This window comes from Bos mutus, chromosome 11, assembly GCF_027580195.1.
Source record: "Bos mutus isolate GX-2022 chromosome 11, NWIPB_WYAK_1.1, whole genome shotgun sequence".
In the NCBI taxonomy this organism is placed as follows: domain Eukaryota; kingdom Metazoa; phylum Chordata; class Mammalia; order Artiodactyla; family Bovidae; genus Bos; species Bos mutus.
In genome coordinates this window covers 81,839,377-81,857,148 of record NC_091627.1, presented here as the reverse complement: position 1 = coordinate 81,857,148, position 17,772 = coordinate 81,839,377, and the positions used below count along the sequence as shown (strand labels likewise).

Here is a 17,772-nt window from a genome sequence, read left to right as displayed (position 1 = left end):
CATAAGGGTGGTGTCATCTGCATATCTGAGGTTATTGAGATTTCTCCCGGCAATCTTGATTCCAGCTTGTGTTTCTTCCAGTCCAGAGTTTCTCATGATGTACTCTGCATAGAAGTTAAATAAACACGGTGACAGTATACAGTCTTGACATACTCCTTTTCCTGTTTGGAACCAGTCTGTTGTTCCATGTCCAGTTCTAACTGTTGCTTCCTGACCTGCATACAAATTTCTCAAGAGGCAGGTCAGGTGGTCTGGTATTCCCATCTCTTTCAGAATTTCCCACAGTTGATTGTGATCCACACAGTCAAAGGCTTTGGCATAATCAATAAAGCAGAAACAGATGTGTTTCTGGAACTCTCTTGCTTTTTCCATGATCCAGCGGATGTTGGCAATTTGATCTCTGGTTCCTCTGCCTTTTCTAAAACCAGCTTGAACATCAGGAAGTTCACGGTTCACGTATTGCTGAAGCCTGGCTTGGAGAATTTTGAGCATTACTTTACTAGCGTGTGAGATGAGTGCAATTGTGTGGTAGTTTGAGCATTCTTTGGCATTGCCTTTCTTTGGGATTGGAATGAAAACTGACCTTTTCCAGTCGTGTGGCCACTGCTGAGTTTTCCAAATTTGCTGGCATATTGAGTGCAGCACTTTCACAGCATCATCTTTCAGGATTTGGAATAGCTCAACTGGAATTCTGTCACCTCCACTAGCTTTGTTCATAGTGATGTTTTCTAAGGCCCACTTGACTTCATATTCCAGGATGTCTGGCTCTAGGTCAGTGATCACACCATCGTGATTATCTGGGTCGTGAAGATCTTTTTTGTACAGTTCTTCTGTGTATTCTTGCCGTCTCTTCTTAATATTTTCTGACATTTTGCTTTATTTAACTCAGGTTTTTTGTTTTTTGTTTTTATTCATCTTCCCCTCCCCCCCAGCTATACCATGTGATATATCTTAGTTCCCCAACCAGGGATCTTAGTTCCCCAACCAGGGATCAAAATCATGCCCCCTGCAATAGGAGCTCAAAGTCTTAACCACTGGACCACTGGGGAAGTACCTTTTTTTTTAAAAAAAAGAAAACATTAAAGATAAGTTGAAATCTCTCAATCCTGTTTAATTAAAATTTTGTAGATAAGTTTTTATCTTTCTCCTTGGGCCTCTTGATTCTCTTTCTACTGTAGTTAATTGGGAAAGAGCTAAAGGGATAAATATTTTGGTATCTGGAATTTCTTTTTTAAAAAAAATTAAATCCAGCTTGGTATATTCAGATAAAGTAAAGAATTTTTTTCATTTATTTAGTGTTTAAGATAACTTTTCCTGGAGATATAAGTGAGTGATTTGAGGGACTTTTTTAAAAACCATATTTTGCTTAGTTTAGAAATGTTTTAAGCAATATAGCAAATCTTTAGAAGTTCTGTGTGCCTTACGTTGTTGAATAGATTCATTTCCCTTCTTTTTACCAAAGAAACCCTTGTTCACACAATAAAAATAATCTGAAATGCTTAAGCAAACTCCCATATCTGATATTTTCAAGTAATTCTATTACAGTCACAGTTGTAAAAAAAAACGCAAAGAAATCTGACTAAAGGAAGTTTAGGTTTAAGAAAGCAGTTAACTACAGATTGACTTACTACTGTAATCAGTATGTGTTGGGCAGCAGATACATAAGATTCGGTTATGTTTCTCTGTTGTAGGCTCCTAAGAGTCTAGGTTCACATCTTTTACATCTTCATTGTGTACCCTCACCCCAGCCCCATGTATCAATAATTAAGAATTTAATAAAATTTACCAGCTAGTAGAACTCTACCTATAAAACAAGGGAAATTAAGGTTTTAGCATTTTGTCAAATTTTTCAGATCTGTGTTCTTGCCCAAGCCATTAAAACTAACTGTATAGTATTTGACAAGCACCGCAACTAGGAATTTTTTTTGATGTGCAAAATAAGGTTAGATCATATATCCTAAATTTATGACTCTTCTTTTTATTTTGAAGTCTGCATTTTATGATCTATTTTTACAGCTAGCCCTTTGAAAAGGACTGAAATTAAGATTTTATTATAGCATATATCAACTTTCTTATTCAAAATCCAAAGATCCTTTTATAAATTATGTAGTTTCATTGGAATTTTAAAAAAATATTACTGTAGTGTAAAACTTGAAATATTTTGTTTAAAAATAAATTTGTTTTAAGAAAAGATTTTAGCTTTCCTTAAATGGGTTTTTGCCACTTTGTACCATAAGATTGTGGATAGTATTTCTAGCATCTTGTTTACTGGCCTGTTCTGCAGCTCTGTGCTTTGGGGGAGTAGAACTGGTAGTATCTGAGGGAAAGCTCATGTTAAAGATCCTGCAATTTTCTGTTTGCTGAAATTGGGTAGAATCACACTGCCGCATTTTAGTGAAATATAAAACCCAAATTCAGTTGTAGAGGGGGAGCCTTTTAGTTCTAAAAATCATGAAATACAAATAAAAATGAATTTCTAAAGTGAAAACTTTGAGAGAAAGATGCTTTAAACTGTAAGCATTCTAGAAGGTCAGAAGGCTTTCTACGGGCAGTGCCCATTACATAAATAAGTACAAATCATAGTCCCAACCCTTGAAGCTCTGCTGCTGTTGTCTTTGAAAGGTTTTTTTTTTTTTTCCCCTTTAATATCTCTAGGTGCAGAAATAGGGAAAGCTATTAAAAAAAAAAGACACAGAAGGATAAGAGTCTTGGATAAGAGTGCAATTTTCTTCTACACTTTTCCTGAATTTTTCCTTTTGTTATAATCTGTGAAAGATTAATAAATTTTGATGAGCATCTTTTAAGCATATAATATTGATAACCAGTTGTTTATATCAATATGAGTCATTTCAGCAATACTTTTCTCAGAACACCTGAGAGTAACTATCCCAGAAAGTTTGGATTAGGGAATATAAAGATCATTTGGCAATTTGGAGCACTTTGGAAGATAAGACAGCCCAGGGGGGATGCTAAAGTAGAAGAGTTAACAGCACGTGAGGAGACTGAAGGGCGAGGACTAAGAGGTGTGCATGAAGGACATAGAAATACAGTATTTCATATTTTTATCTAACATTCATTGTTCCAAAAGATAATAGAGCAGAAACATCATTTTGTTCTCTTGTACTCTGATTTCCTAGTGTTGGGAATTCAGGGCTTAAGCTAATACTATTTGCATTATAAGTAAGCTACATTATCAGTTAATTGGACTTCTGTAGCCTAAGGACCTCACCACTGTCTGAACAGTACTGTCCAATGGAAATATATAAAGCACATATAATTTTAAATGTTCTAATAGCAACATTTAAAAAAAAGAAAATTTCACAGGTAAGATAAGTTTGGGCTTCCCCAGTGGCTCAGTGGTAAAGAACCCACCTGCCAATGCAGGAAACCAAGGTTCAATCCTTGGGTCGGGAAGATCCCCCTGGAGAAGGAAACGGCAGCCCCCTTCAGTATTCTTGCCTGGAAAGTCTCATGGACAAAGGAGCCTGGCAGGCTGCAGTTTGTGGAATCACAAAGAGTCAGACACAACTCAGTGACTAAACAACAACAACAAGATTAATATATTTAATCCAGTATATTCAGAATATCAATGGGTGATCAATGTACAAAACCATTAATGAGTAGCCCAGTGGTTAAGATGCTGTGCGTTCAATGCAGAGGGTATGGGTTTACTTCCTGGGCAGGACACTAAGATTCCACATATCATGAAGCTGGGGGTGGAAGGCGTGGGGGTGGGCGGAGGAACATTAAGGAAACCTTTTACTTTTTTTTCCATACAAACATCATCAGACTCTCCTGCCTATTTTATACTTAGAGCATGCCTCAGTTCACACTGCCTGCCTGCTAAGTGTTCTGCCAGTGACTCTTGTTCCGAATTGTGCAGATCTAGAACAATAGTTTAGAAAGAAAATATTTCACAAGTTCTAAATAATAGACATTTTGGGACACAGTCTAGGAACTCATTTGACCTTTCTGAGCCTTGGTTTCTCCTTCTGTAAAAACAGGTGTTTGGACTAGGTGAGCTGTAAGATTTCTTCCAGTTCCAACATTATATGTATCTAGAGAAATGAACTGATAAAATTTATTAACAATATCCCACACAGTTTCTTGTGTTTTTGTTTTATTTATTTTTCCTTACACAATGTGACTTGGAGGATCTTAGTTCCCTGATCAAGGATTGAACCTGGGGCCTGGCAGTAAAAGCACTGAGTTCTAACCACTAGATCACCAGGGAATTCCCTGAATTTCTTCTTTTATAATTAAGCTATCAATCATTGATCAGATTCAATTAAGAATATTTATTTTATTTGGGCATAAGCTAGTAAGTGGTAAAGCTTAGATTCAGATAAGGATGGCCTTTATCACAGTGCTTGCATTCTGTCCACTATACTGTATACCCACCCTCTCAGTACCAGGAATTTTCACAGTGTCAAAATAGATAAAATGTTGAGATGAATTACATTTCAGGAAGCAGCAGCTTCATTATTGAATACAGATAGCCCTATGCTGTGTTTACTAATTATCAAGAGATAGATAATCATTTATTTTTCTCACATTTCTGGACCAGCACACTTTATTAATATATTAATTAATATTACTAACCTTATATGCTTTTTTGACCAGTCCCATGGCCCCTCTTCCCCTTGACTTTCATGCTGGTGTCCAATGAGGACAGCCAGAAAGCAGCAGTTGGGTAAAACAACTGAGTTGTTTAGCTATAAGGTCAAGAAACCTGACACACTCAAAATGTTTGCAGTGAGAATTTGACTCACTAGTGATTGAGGAGGAAAGAGGTTCTTCATCTATATATTCTGTCTAACTCCCAAGGTAAAGACTCTATTCTTAGTTTGCAAACTAGTGAGCTCTATGTAGGCCAAAGGTGTGTTTTCACATGGTATTCTCCCTCTTTGGCAAAGGAGTAAACATTTAAAAATTAGGAGACTTCACAATAAATTATAGATTTTCTGTTTCTCTTAAAAAATGAGAAGCTCTAGCAGCACTGGGCCCACATTTTTCCCGAGGTTGATTAACTGCTGCCTCCCTAAGATGGGCCTGGTGGATACCAGTGCCCCCACCCTAACTGGTCATCCCGTATGCTCCCAGGGCTCTCAATTTGCATTTCCTGCCTGGCCTATAGACACTTGAACTTGTGCCCCCTGTATTAGTGGCCCAGATAGGACCCTCAGAATTCTAGCTTATTTGCCTGCAGTTGCTGTTCTTTGGTCACTCTAAAGCTTTTGAAAAGAGATTGTGGAGTGTTGAATCATGTATTATAAGCAGTTCCTAGACAGTGTTTAGAATGCTTACAAATCTAAAGGGAAGGAAAGAAATAGTTGTCAAGACCTCATACTTTACAGTGTAATATCTTATTTGTCCGATCAGAATTTCAAATGGTAAGTAGTAGTATCATTTTATTTATTAGGAATATGAGGCCAGAGTCTTATGGCTAGGAAGAGGATAAAGCTGGCATTCAAATCCCAGACAGTGTTTCTCTAACGCTCAGGCTCTTTTCCACTATAATGTGTTCCCCCACTCAGTTACCAGAATTGTTCCCAGTGTCTAGACATATACTCAGCCTCCAACATGTATACCGCCAATTTATAGACAGGAAAAGGATTTTCATCCTAACATGCATTGCCATTTTTATATTGTATTAGAAAAGTTCGCAAGCATAGATACAGCTACTTTGCTTATACTTGATTGCTTGTGCTGCTTTACAGTTGCTGAAGGAATCAGTGCAATATTCTGAGCTGTCTCTATTAGCAGAAGTGAAGTTGCTCAGTCGTGTACGACTCTTTGTGATCCCATTGACTGTAGCCTACCAGGTTCCTCCATCCCTGGCATTTTCCAGGCAAGAATACTGGAGTGGGTTGCCATTTCCTTCTCCAGGGGATCTTCTTGACCCAGGGATCGAACCCAGGTCTCCCACATTGCAGTCAGATGCTTTACCCTCTGAGCCACCAGGAAAGCCCCTATTAGCAGAGGAGGGCACTTTTCTTTTCTTTGATGCTGTCCTAACCCATTCCCTTTGCTGGATATACAGTCTCTTTTAACTGGCAATAGAAACATCTATGAAATATTTTTTTTCCATTCAGAAAGCATTTATGCTATACACCTCTGACCAGTGAATGACCTTGGAAGAAATTTCACAAGACAGGATATTTCCCTTTAAGGATTTATTTTCTTTAAAAAAAAAAACTAGAGGGAAAATTATGTAACAAATTGACACCTAGAAGAAAGTGGACTTTACAAAAAATGACAAGGAGATACAAATAAAGATGATTGCTGAAGGGAAATAGTTACAGCTGATAACTAAATCATTTAGTTATCATCAAAGTCCAGGAAACAGAGCCCACTCTTAGATTCAGAAGTAACAGAGACATACATCATGTGGTGTTAAAAAGTTGTGGCGTGGGAGGTCTTAGCCTGTTCTTAGATCAAACCCTGAGGCTGAGCACACTGTAATAATAATAAAAATAACTTGAACTTCTCACCCATAGCAAGTACAGTTTAAAAGTCTGAAGAAATACTTACAAACATTCAGCAAATGGTTTTTTTCCTCTTGTTTTCATGGTTTGTGTTACATAAGCTATTGAATTATCTACACTTCTTCTTAGTGGCTTACGTCATTCATTATTAGATGTCCTAAGGTTGATTCAGCCTCTGATTGATAATCACACTTTGTTTCTAACATGATTTTCCTATCGTAGCAGACAAGTTAGCAAGTTCTAGACAGTGCCTATGCATTTGTATGCAGTCCCTTATTTTCTCCTTCCCCTTTAGGTTCTTTTCTAAACATTTCACAGCCACCATCAACATTTATTAAACCTGTCTGTATGTAGGTCAGCCAAGGATGGATGTTTTTGTTTTGTTTCTTAAGACTTGCAAACAGTCTGATCTGATCACTTAAGTATTGTTTTCATTTGTAAAAGGTGTACCATAAATGTTGATTTGATTCTGGAGTTGTCTTTTTAACATTTTTAGTTTTAGACTGTTGCACATCTTACAAGCAGCTATTGGTTTATGTAAATAAAAGATGTTTGTGCTATTATGTTAATATTACCTATGCTACAAACTAGAAAACTATTCCCTAGCACGGTCTTTAAGATTTTAGTGTATTATAATTGAATTTAACTGCTTAAACTCGAGGCTGATTGTAGGCACAGTTGTGAAATGAAGGACATCGGTCATCTTTCCTCCATCTCTGACCACTGCTCTATGTAACAGAGTCCCTCTTTCTGTCCTTGACTTACGGGGCTGTCTGACTCCACTCCTGGTGTGCTCTGTGGCCATGGTTTTTTGTCTGTCATTAAATGTCGGTAGGTTGATCAGGTAGTGTGGCAGACATGGTTGTCATCGGAGTACTTTGATAATCTTTTTTTTCAATTGTCAGAGAACCTTCCATCACAAAATTATTTTCCTCTTGCTTTTTTATACCTCAACTTTCCTGACTTTCTTGTTGAAATGTGTCAACTTATAGATAAATTATATTTTAATTATGAAAAGTTACTCTCACTTAAGGAATGACCAGTGATTTTTTTCCTTTGATGTTTTAAACTAAGTCTTTATACAAAAGCAGTTATATAAAGTAGCTATTTTCTATCTTGTTTTTATTATAGCATATTAATAATCAATTTTTCTATGAATATTCAGCAAATACATCTGTTTTAATGTTTTTTCTTGTGTTTCAACAGAAGGAGAATACATTAAAATGTTTATGCGAGGTCGACCAATTACAATGTTCATTCCTTCTGATGTTGAGAACTATGATGACATCAGAACAGAACTGCCTCCTGAGAAGCTCAAACTGGAGTGGGTGTATCCTTTTCTTTTGTGACAGCAAATTTGTTTGCTCTGTTTTTAAGAAAAATTACTTTACCTGACGTCTGTCAGAATTGTCTTTATGTCAAGTAAACGTGGTAAACAGTGACCACTTGAGAAAGTAAAGAGATGTCATCTCTAATCCTTTCACATATTATGTGTATATTGCTGTTAGCAACTTAAAAGCACCAAAATTTAATACCTTCAGATAGGGTAAGCAGTGTTCCATGGACATCAAGGCAGGTGCTTGTGGTGTAGTGAAAGAGGCATCAGACTAGAATTGGAAGGCTGGTGTTTTGAGTCTTGGCTCTGCCACTTACCCTCCATGAACCTTACTTCTTCCAATATAAAAAGAGGTCAGTAATCCCTACCTCACAGGTCCATTTTAAGAATTAAATAAGGAAACATCAGTTAAGCATTTTGTAACCTTTGAAATAATATGAATTATCTTATTAAGAGCTGAAATTAGCAAGGTGGATTCTAATTTGAGAATTAACTTCTTCATGACCAGACATTTTCTTTAAAATGAGTATATGAAACAGTGCTCCTTATTTCACTTAGGAAACCTTATTTCTCTTAGACATTCTTAAGAAATTCTCAGTGAAGCAGAAGAAACTTAATATTTGAACTTTGCTTTTTGCGTCCATTCTCTTATATCCCCTTTCCCACTCCTTGAATCAGTCCCTCCTTTTGGCAGAAATTAGCTTGAGAAGACTCAGCAATCCTGTGATTCTGCATAGTTTTTTTTTTAGCAGGCACTCTGCTTACACCAAACTGTGCCTGGCTGTCTTTTATTCATTAGTTAGGGTAAGTATAAGTGTCAAGTAGCTCTTCTTTTGTTCTTAGTTTTGGGCTGCACCATGCGGTTTGTGGGATCTTAGGTCCCAACTAGGGATCAAACCTGGTTAAGCAGTGAAAACACAGAGTCCAGCGGGTAGATCAACAAGAGATTCCCTCTGGTAGCCCTTCTTTTGATCTCTCTCTTTTTCTCTCTCCATTTAAGTTAGATCCTCCTTCTGTTTTCTCTTAGTATCCTGTTGTTTTTTCGTCCACAATTTCTAATGATATACTTGGTGTAAATTTTTGTTACCTTTGAAAAGCAAGAACTCCAGGGACACAGGCCCACATATTTTTGTTCAGAAGTGCATGTTCTACTCTATGCCTGATACACATTAGGAGCTCAATATGTATTTCTTGGTTGAATGAGGAAACTAAGATTTAAGCGTATTAAGTCTTGGAACTGCACAAGGGCTAATGGCAAGACATGAGTTTTATAGTTCCAGTCCAGTCCTCTTTTCTTATACTGATTCCCTTACATATCCATTAATAAATTATTTAACATTTTGAAAGTTGTGTTTGTTTGAAACCTTGACTCTTTATTTTAAGATACGGTTATCGAGGAAAGGATTGTCGAGCTAATGTTTACCTTCTTCCTACCGGGGAAATTGTTTATTTCATAGCATCCGTAGTAGTACTATTTAATTATGAAGAGAGAACTCAACGGCACTACCTGGGTCATACAGACTGTGTAAAATGGTTGGTATCATTTTATACATATATATATATATATTTCATGCTCTTTTTTTGTATTTTATTAAGCTAGGTTTTTATTGGAAATGATTTCTTGTGGAAAAATGAGAATTTAAGGATATTATGGACATCCTGTAGGTAGATTTCAAAAATAAAAAAGACTTACAGACCTCCAAAATAGTTGGTGTGATACCTGCATCAATAGGTACCTGCAATAGATACCTGCAACATATCATCTATAAATTTTGATGGGGGCTTCTTTGGCTTTCCCAGAGCTTTTATACTTTTTCCTCTGGCCTGAAACATCAGATATATGTGGCAGACTAGACTTTTACATACTTCTGAGAGTGATTATTGGTTACTTAATATTTATTGAGAATTTGTTTTATGTAGGTAAGTTTTGAACTTGAGACTTTGAGGAGAAAAGGGAAATGATAGCTGAATAAGGATCAAACTGTAAAACAGAATGAGAACCATAAAAATGTGAGAACTCCTTTTCTATGCTTGGCGTATTTTTGAAGTACTCAATTTTACTAATTTGAAGTTAACTTTAATTACCTATTGCTTAAGTTCATTATTTTCCAATATTTAAAATGTATTCTGGCAACTATATCTATACCTAGAAAAAAATTAATATACATTAGACTTAAAATATAGATATTGTTAAACTTTTAGAGATGATTAAAATTTTGTCTTTTTCACTAGAAGAATACATGTACAAGATTACTTATTACAACATCATTTTTGATGGTAAAGGTTGGAAAGAACCTGAATATCTTTTAACTGGTGACTAGTAACGTGTGGTTTCCATGCAGCCATGCAGCCATAAAGAAAGAATGAGGTTAGATGGACTTAGAGATTACCCTACTTAAGTGAAGTAAGTCAGAAAGAAAAAGACAATTAAAATATGCTATCACATATTTAGAATCTAAAATCTCATTAAGAAATAGACTTACTGAGTAGAGAATAGATTTATTGAGATTGGGGAGAAAAGAATTGGGAGTTTGGAATTAGCAGATGCAATCTATTATATATAGGATGGATATACAACACAGTCCTATTGTATAGCACAGGGAATTATATTCAGTACCCTGTGATAAACCATAATGGAAATGAATGTAAAAAAAAAAAAAAAAATACATATATATAACTGAATCACTTTGCTGTGCAACATAAATTAACACAACATTGTAAATCAACTCTGCTTCAATAAAATTAAGAAAGAATGAGGAGAGTGTTTGTGTATTAAGTGGAAAAATTCCTAAGATACATTTGTAAGTATCAAAGAACAAGAAAATGTGTAGTATTTTACCATTTGTGTAAAAAAGGAGGTGGAAGATAAATATTTATCTTGACTTTCACATAGGTAAAATTTTTCCAGAATTAGTAATAAAAAGAAACTGATTACAGCGATTACCTGGTTGATGTTACAGGGAGTAGGGATAATAACCAGATAGATGAGATTTTAGCAGAATTTCATAGGTGTTTTTATAGTTTTTGATATTTGAACCATGCACATATATTACCTAATCCAGTAATTTTGCTTTTTTAAATGTTTAAGATTTGAATTAAATATGGCAAAATGTTAGTTAGATTTTTCATTAACTCAATGTAATTGATCTATATTAAAGTAAAATTGCTGGATTAGGTAATATATGTGTCTGGTTCAAATATTAACTGTCAATGTAATTGATCTCAATAAAGTATATATGGGCTTCCATGATAGTTCAGTTGGTAAAGAATCTGCCTGCAATGCAGGAGACCCCAGTTCAATTCCTGAGTCAGGAAGATCCACTGGAAAAGGGATAGGCTACCCACTCCAGTGTTCTTAGGTTCCCTTGTGGCTTAGCTGGCAAAGAATCTGCATGCAATGCAGGAGACCTGGGTTTGATCCCTGGGTTGGGAAGATCCCCTGGAAAACGGAAAGGCTACCGACTCTAGTGTTCTGGCCTAGAGAGTTCCATGGACTCTATATTCCATGAGGTCACAAAGAGTTGGACACAACTGAGTGACTTTCACTTTCATTTTTCTTTCAAAGGATATGAACTATTTGAGAGGAAATAACATTAGTTAAAGCAACATATTGATAAACTCTAGCCTCTTTAATAATAAAAGAAATTAAACTGATAATCTTTTATACCAAATTATCAAGGCATGTTAAAAGGTATAATTCTTAATATGAGGAAGTTGTAGTGAAATTTTTAAAACATTTTTATTTATAACAATTTAAATTGATAATGTTTTGGAAAGTAATGAGCAATACATACCAAAAACAAAAAATGTATATTCTCTATTTATTGCTTAAATTCATTATTCTCCAACATTTAAAATCTTCACAAGATGTAATACTACATCTTCATGGTAATAAAACTATGTGAATATGTCTAGGTGTAAGACTAGAAAGAAACAAGTTCCTTTATCATGAACACGTGATAAATTTATCATGCCACAATTATGAGTAGATGTTTTCTTCAAATTTAGTGTTCTAATAATTCAGTTTAACAAAGAAGGCAGAAATACGGTAGAAAACTTAGAAAAGAAGTCCTGTAGGTAATTGATGTTTATTTGATTAGCCAAAGAAAATAAAACAAATGGGTCACATTGAGTTTTTTTAATGATTAAAAACTGTTTGAAAAATGTTGATACTGAGGCATGTTTCTGCTGTTTTACATCTTTCCTGTATTTAAAATTGTTGTTAACACTGCTTTTTAGCCTTGCTATACATCCTGACAAAATTAGGATTGCAACTGGACAGATAGCTGGAGTGGATAAGGATGGAAGGGTGAGTGGCACAGTTTTATGCATTCTGTACCAGGTGATATTGATATTAGGATGGAATTGATTGTATTTAACCCTAACTCATTTATTTCATTCTCTTAAAATTTAACTATTAAGGAATTTTTAGTATAAGCAGAGAAACAAATAATAGAATGTAATAACATTAAAAAAAGAACAAAAGAGTCACACTAAAATATTCCTTTTCAAAAAATAAGTGTTCTCCCTAAGGAAGCTATTTATTTATAAGAATGGGAGAACTGATAAGCTTATTAAAGTTCTTTTTTTAAGTATAGAATAATTTATCAGTCTGCTGGAAGGTATTATAATCATCCTAAATTGATGGATCCCTTAATTTTATATTTTACATATGATTTTATATGTAATTTATATATGACTAGAAATAACACTTAAAAGTTTTCAGTTATTCAATACTATTGACTTACATGACAAATTCCTTATTAATAAGGATCAGCAGTGAATATTAATGACTGATTAGCATGTATATGACTATACTTAATAACATTTTCTGCCTGGTTTCTTTAAAGAAAAGTAGTTGGAGGGGTTATGTTGGATGACTTTTAATACTCCTTCCAGTTCTAAATTCTGTTTAAGGGCTGTTTGCTTAGCAATTTTTTGGACACTGATTTTTTTTTTTTTTTAATATTATTTTCTCAGGAATGAAAGTAATGCAAAAAGCAGGATTTCCAGTGCAGATTTGCTGGTATTAGAATCCTGACTCTACCTTTTAATAGCTGGATAAATATGGACAAGTTATTTAAATCTCTTTTTCAAAATAGCATTGAAACTTATATATTGCCATATGTAAAATAGATGACCAGTGCAAGTTCGATGCAGGGCACTCAAAACAGTGCTCTAGGACAACCCAAAGGGATGGGATAGGGAGGGAGGTAGGAGGGGGATTCAGGAAGAGCAGAACAGATGCACCCTTGGCAGATTCATGTCAATATATGGCAAAAATCACCACAATATATATTGTAAAGTAATTAGCCTCCAATTAAAATAATTAATTTTAAAAACTATCTTAATTTCCTCATTTGTTAAATGGTGATTATAATAGCACCTAAGCCCCAGGGTCTGTGAGAATTAAATGAATTAACGCATGTGACGTACTAGAATAGTATACTGCACATAATAGATACTCAGATCATTTGCTGCTTCTATTATCACTTTGTCATTTCCTTATTTTTGTAGTATGAGAAGAAAATACCTACTTAAGATTCTTTGGGGGCATGTGTAAATGTACTGGCTATTTTTTATTAGATATTTATCCATCCATCATTATTTTTTAAAGATGGCAAGCAGTTCTTGTAGGAGTGGTATTTTCATCTATGTAAATACTAGTTAAGTCCTGCTATCTTGTATTTTTCCCCTTGTTTTTGCAGCCCCTGCAACCCCATGTCAGAGTGTGGGATTCAGTTAGTCTTTCTACACTGCAAATTATTGGACTTGGAACTTTTGAACGTGGAGTAGGATGCCTGGATTTTTCAAAAGCAGTAAGTAACAATTTTTAAGGGAGTAAGCCAGCCACACAAAGATACAGAAAAGACGTTAAGCTCAGTTTTGTGTGTGTGTTCATAGAAAGTGATCACTGAATTGAAAAATTAGATGTTAGCTGTTGCTTATCAGTGGCCAGCATTTTAACTGAAATACTAAAGGACTTTGGTTTAGATAAGATCCAGGATATTACACTTAATTATACTTATTTTGTTCTGCCTGAAATAGAATTGCAGTGTAATAGCAGGAAATGGTTAAAGGAATGCATACATAGCATAGTAAAATTGAAGTAAGTAATAAGATATGTTTTTGATTCAGCTTGAGTCATAGAAGTCTATTTTATTTAGAAAATTTACAGACATGAAACTTGGCCAATTCTGCCCCAAGTATTGTCTTTTCTTAATGTCATGTTGCAGCAAAGAAAACAGCCAGATCTTTGTGCTCACTAAAGTCATGAATTGTTTTGGTTCTGAATTGTTGATTGCATGGTTTTATATTTAAGTTTAAAATTCAGCATCTAGCAATCTTAACCTAAGTCTTGATGCTTTATTCTGGGGAGAATGAAATAAGATGTTGCTCATTTAAACATTCTGTTTATTCTTGAACTATATGTAATTGTTACAGACCATACAGGAGAACATCTATATTTTTAGGATGCATAATTTTTACTTTCAAACACAAATATCCCTCCAGATTTTATTGGGCCTTGTTCTTACTTTAGAATATATTTATGTATTCACATTTATCTCTTTAATTCCTAACTATTGCAGCTGTATTCTGGATTATGGCTGTTTTGTGGGATGTGGAGGAGGAAGGGACATTTTTAGAGCAGAAGTATAAATTTGGGTGGATACAGGAACTTTACTAGCTTACAAGTACTGAATGTCAAGGGTTCTCATGAATCAGGAATTAGAAGAAAGGAGATGAGAAAAGGAGATGAGCAGAGAGAAGGGAAATACTTTTACTACCTTTTTTACCCCCTAAAATCTCTGTAGCAGTAACTGTTGTCTTCTTGTTGATACCTTTGTTACAATGTTAGGATTATCTTGAATTGCCTCATACACTGACTTTTCCTAGTTTAGGTAATCATTCCAATACAGGGTAAAAGAAAGCAGAAGAGAAGAGAATAAGCTCTGCCCTTCCTCAGTACTCTCACTTGTCACCACAGTATTTCTTTGTTCCATATACATCATAAGGTATAGATTACAAATGCTACTAGAAAAAAAATAATCTTTTAATATCATCCACAGTTCTTTTTCTGGGAGGCATCAATTAGTGAATGAAAATAGTTTCAGGAAAATAGAAAGGAATTTATGTTTTTATTTATCTTGTTTATTCATTTTAATATAAATCAAGAATATCATGAAAAACTAAAATTGGCAAACTTTCACATAATTTATTCCAACAGATTTACCGAAATTTAGGACCAAAGTTATAAAATTATATACATTTCACGTCTACTGCAAAGGAAAATACTTCAAAAGCAGTCAGAACACTTTAAAGCAGAAAATACTTTAAGATGCAGAATGGACTATCCTCAAAATTGATTATTTGCTATTTTTGAATAGTGGAAGTGGCTAGATAGCAAATGGAGATCAACCTAGGGGGAAAAATTAGAAACATGAAAAAAAATTAAGAATCCTTATTATATTTCTTAAGAAAATACAGTCTTAGTAAATAGTATATTCATTGTATTTCAAGGAACCATGAGTTTAAAGGATTTTGGATTTATCTTAATGTTGGCGGTTTTCATAATATGGTATTTCTTTTTAAAAAGTAAGCCTTATCTGAAGATTTTTAAATGCCTTATTTCAACTGACTTTTCTTTAGGATTCAGGTGTTCATTTTTATGTGTTATCGATGACTCCAATGAGCATATGCTTACTGTGTGGGATTGGCAGAAAAAATCAAAAGGAGCAGAAATAAAGGTAAAAAAATTTCGAACAGGGTATTTGTCTTTTAGAATACATTTTTTGTTTTATAAGTCCTTGGAAGTATGTTGCATATTCTTGGGTTTCAGGAGAGTACCAGCTGACCAAATTCATCAGATTTGCTGATTTGTCATCATTCTTACGATGGTGGTGGTTTAGTCACTAAGTCATGTCTGACTCTTGCGACCCCATGGACTGTAGCTAGCCAGGCTCCTCTGCCCATGGGATTCTCCAGGCGAGAATACTGGAGTGGGTTGCCATTTCCTTTTCCAAGCATTCTTATAGTACCTTTAAGATAAAATAGTCAAGCAGCTTCAGCCACTTTCAGTGATGTTTCAGTTACATTGTACTACTGAAATGCTGAAGTAGTTGGATATCTAATCTCAAAATTAAGACTACATGTTCTACTTGGCTTGTTCTTTAACAAAATGTTATTTTGTTCAATCTATAAGGATTAAAAAATCTAAAGGAAAAATTCAGCCTCGGGAATATGACTGACATAACTGAAAAAACATAACAGTAATAAGTTTTTTGGTCTTAATTATATTTGTGGGACTACTACATAAAATGCTACAGCATTTATAGTTGCTGTGGAATAGTGTTAATCCTTTTGTGTGGAGCAGGCTATAACTTGTAAGAAAGGAATGAGGTTAGCATTGCAGCTGCATTCATATGGCTCAGAAAATAGCCTCCCTCTGACAGGCTTTCAGAGGGATCCAGAGGTACAGGATGGCTTTTAAAAGCCTATGACATATTTGCTTTACTCTTGAATAACATCACATTCCTCCTCAGTTGCTCTCCAAGTTTTGTTTTGTAAAATCTTCAAGCTTTCAACTTGTTGGATGAAAAGAGGTTATTTCTTTTAGATAGTTTTAATCTTTTGACAGAAGTAGGGTAGATTTTATTTTACTTGAATATAAGGTGTCAGGAAACCTCAAATTTTAAAAAATCATAAATGAAGATAGATTGTCTTTCAGCCATTGTTCAGAGTAATTTTACGTTGAAACATAGGGAAGTTATACCACAGTGAAACATAAATTTTGGTCCTTTGTATTAAAGGCTGCCAGATGAAGTCTTATGGTTTTCCTCCTACTGGCCTCTCCTCAATCTCCTTTCTGGAACCTTCAGCGTATATGTTGCTGAGAGTTACATCCCATGTCTTGTACAAACACCATATGCTGCTCCGTTTGCTCCCATGGCCTTGATGTGTCCCATACCAGCTAACTCCAGCCCAGAGCAACAAGGGCAACTCTTGTTGCCTGTTGGACATCTTCATATGAATACCCCAGCCCGCAATGCATACAGATACGTACTAATCATATTTATTAGCCCCCAATCAGTTTTGCCTCTCAGTGAGTAGCATCACATTCCACATAACTGCCCAAGCTGAAAATTCAGGCATCATTCATGACTCTTTCCCTCACTTTCACACTCAGCCAGTCAACAGGTGCTTTCAATTCTGTGTCCTTAATCTCTGTGTTAGAACTCTTTCTCCCTTTTCTCTCTCTTTTTTTTTATTTTTTGTAATTTTTAAATAATTTATTTTTTTGGCCACACTGCACAGCTTGGGGGATCTTAGTTCTCTGACCATGGATTGAACCCAGGGCCATGGCAGTAAAGTGCCTAATCCTAACCACTGGACCATCAGGGAAGTCCCTATAATAGAAGTCTTTCATTGCAAATGAAAGTGGTATAAACCCTAAAGAAGATAATACATGTGTTGACCAAAAGACAAGTAATCAAAAATAACAGAAGCAAAAAAGAAAGTTACTCAAATGTCCATCAATAAGAGAATGGATAAGTCAGCGCTGTGGTCTTTCCCTGTAAAGGAATCCTGTAAAGCAGTTTGCATGATCAAATTGCAGTGTATATACCAACATTAAATGTATCTCACAAATGTAATGATAAAATAAGCTAGACACAAAAGAATACCCTCTATATTATTCCACTTAAATAAAACAGACAAAGCTAATCTTTGCTGCTGCAAATCAGGATCATGGTTATTTCAGTGGAGGGAGAGGATGGTAACTAGAAGAGGGATCTGGGATGTTAGTAATGTTCTGTTTCTTGCTTTAGATGCTATACACAGGTGTGTTCAGTTTGTGAGAATTTATCAAACTGTGTACTTAGGATTTGTGAACTTTTCTGATTATATAGTATGAGTGAGTGAGTGAAGTCGCTCAGTCGTGTCCGACTC

General features: G+C 35.0%; 1 protein-coding gene across 1 annotated transcript in view; it reads left to right on the top strand.

The window, feature by feature from the left end:
- EML4 (EMAP like 4) overlaps nt 1-17,772 on the top strand; it is a 155,080-nt gene that overhangs the window by 95,302 nt on the left and 42,006 nt on the right. The window contains 6 exon segments of the mRNA XM_070379677.1: nt 7,695-7,818; nt 9,208-9,357; nt 12,064-12,133; nt 13,533-13,643; nt 15,475-15,489; nt 15,492-15,572. Of these exon segments, the coding sequence (XP_070235778.1) occupies nt 7,695-7,818; nt 9,208-9,357; nt 12,064-12,133; nt 13,533-13,643; nt 15,475-15,489; nt 15,492-15,572 (551 nt within the window).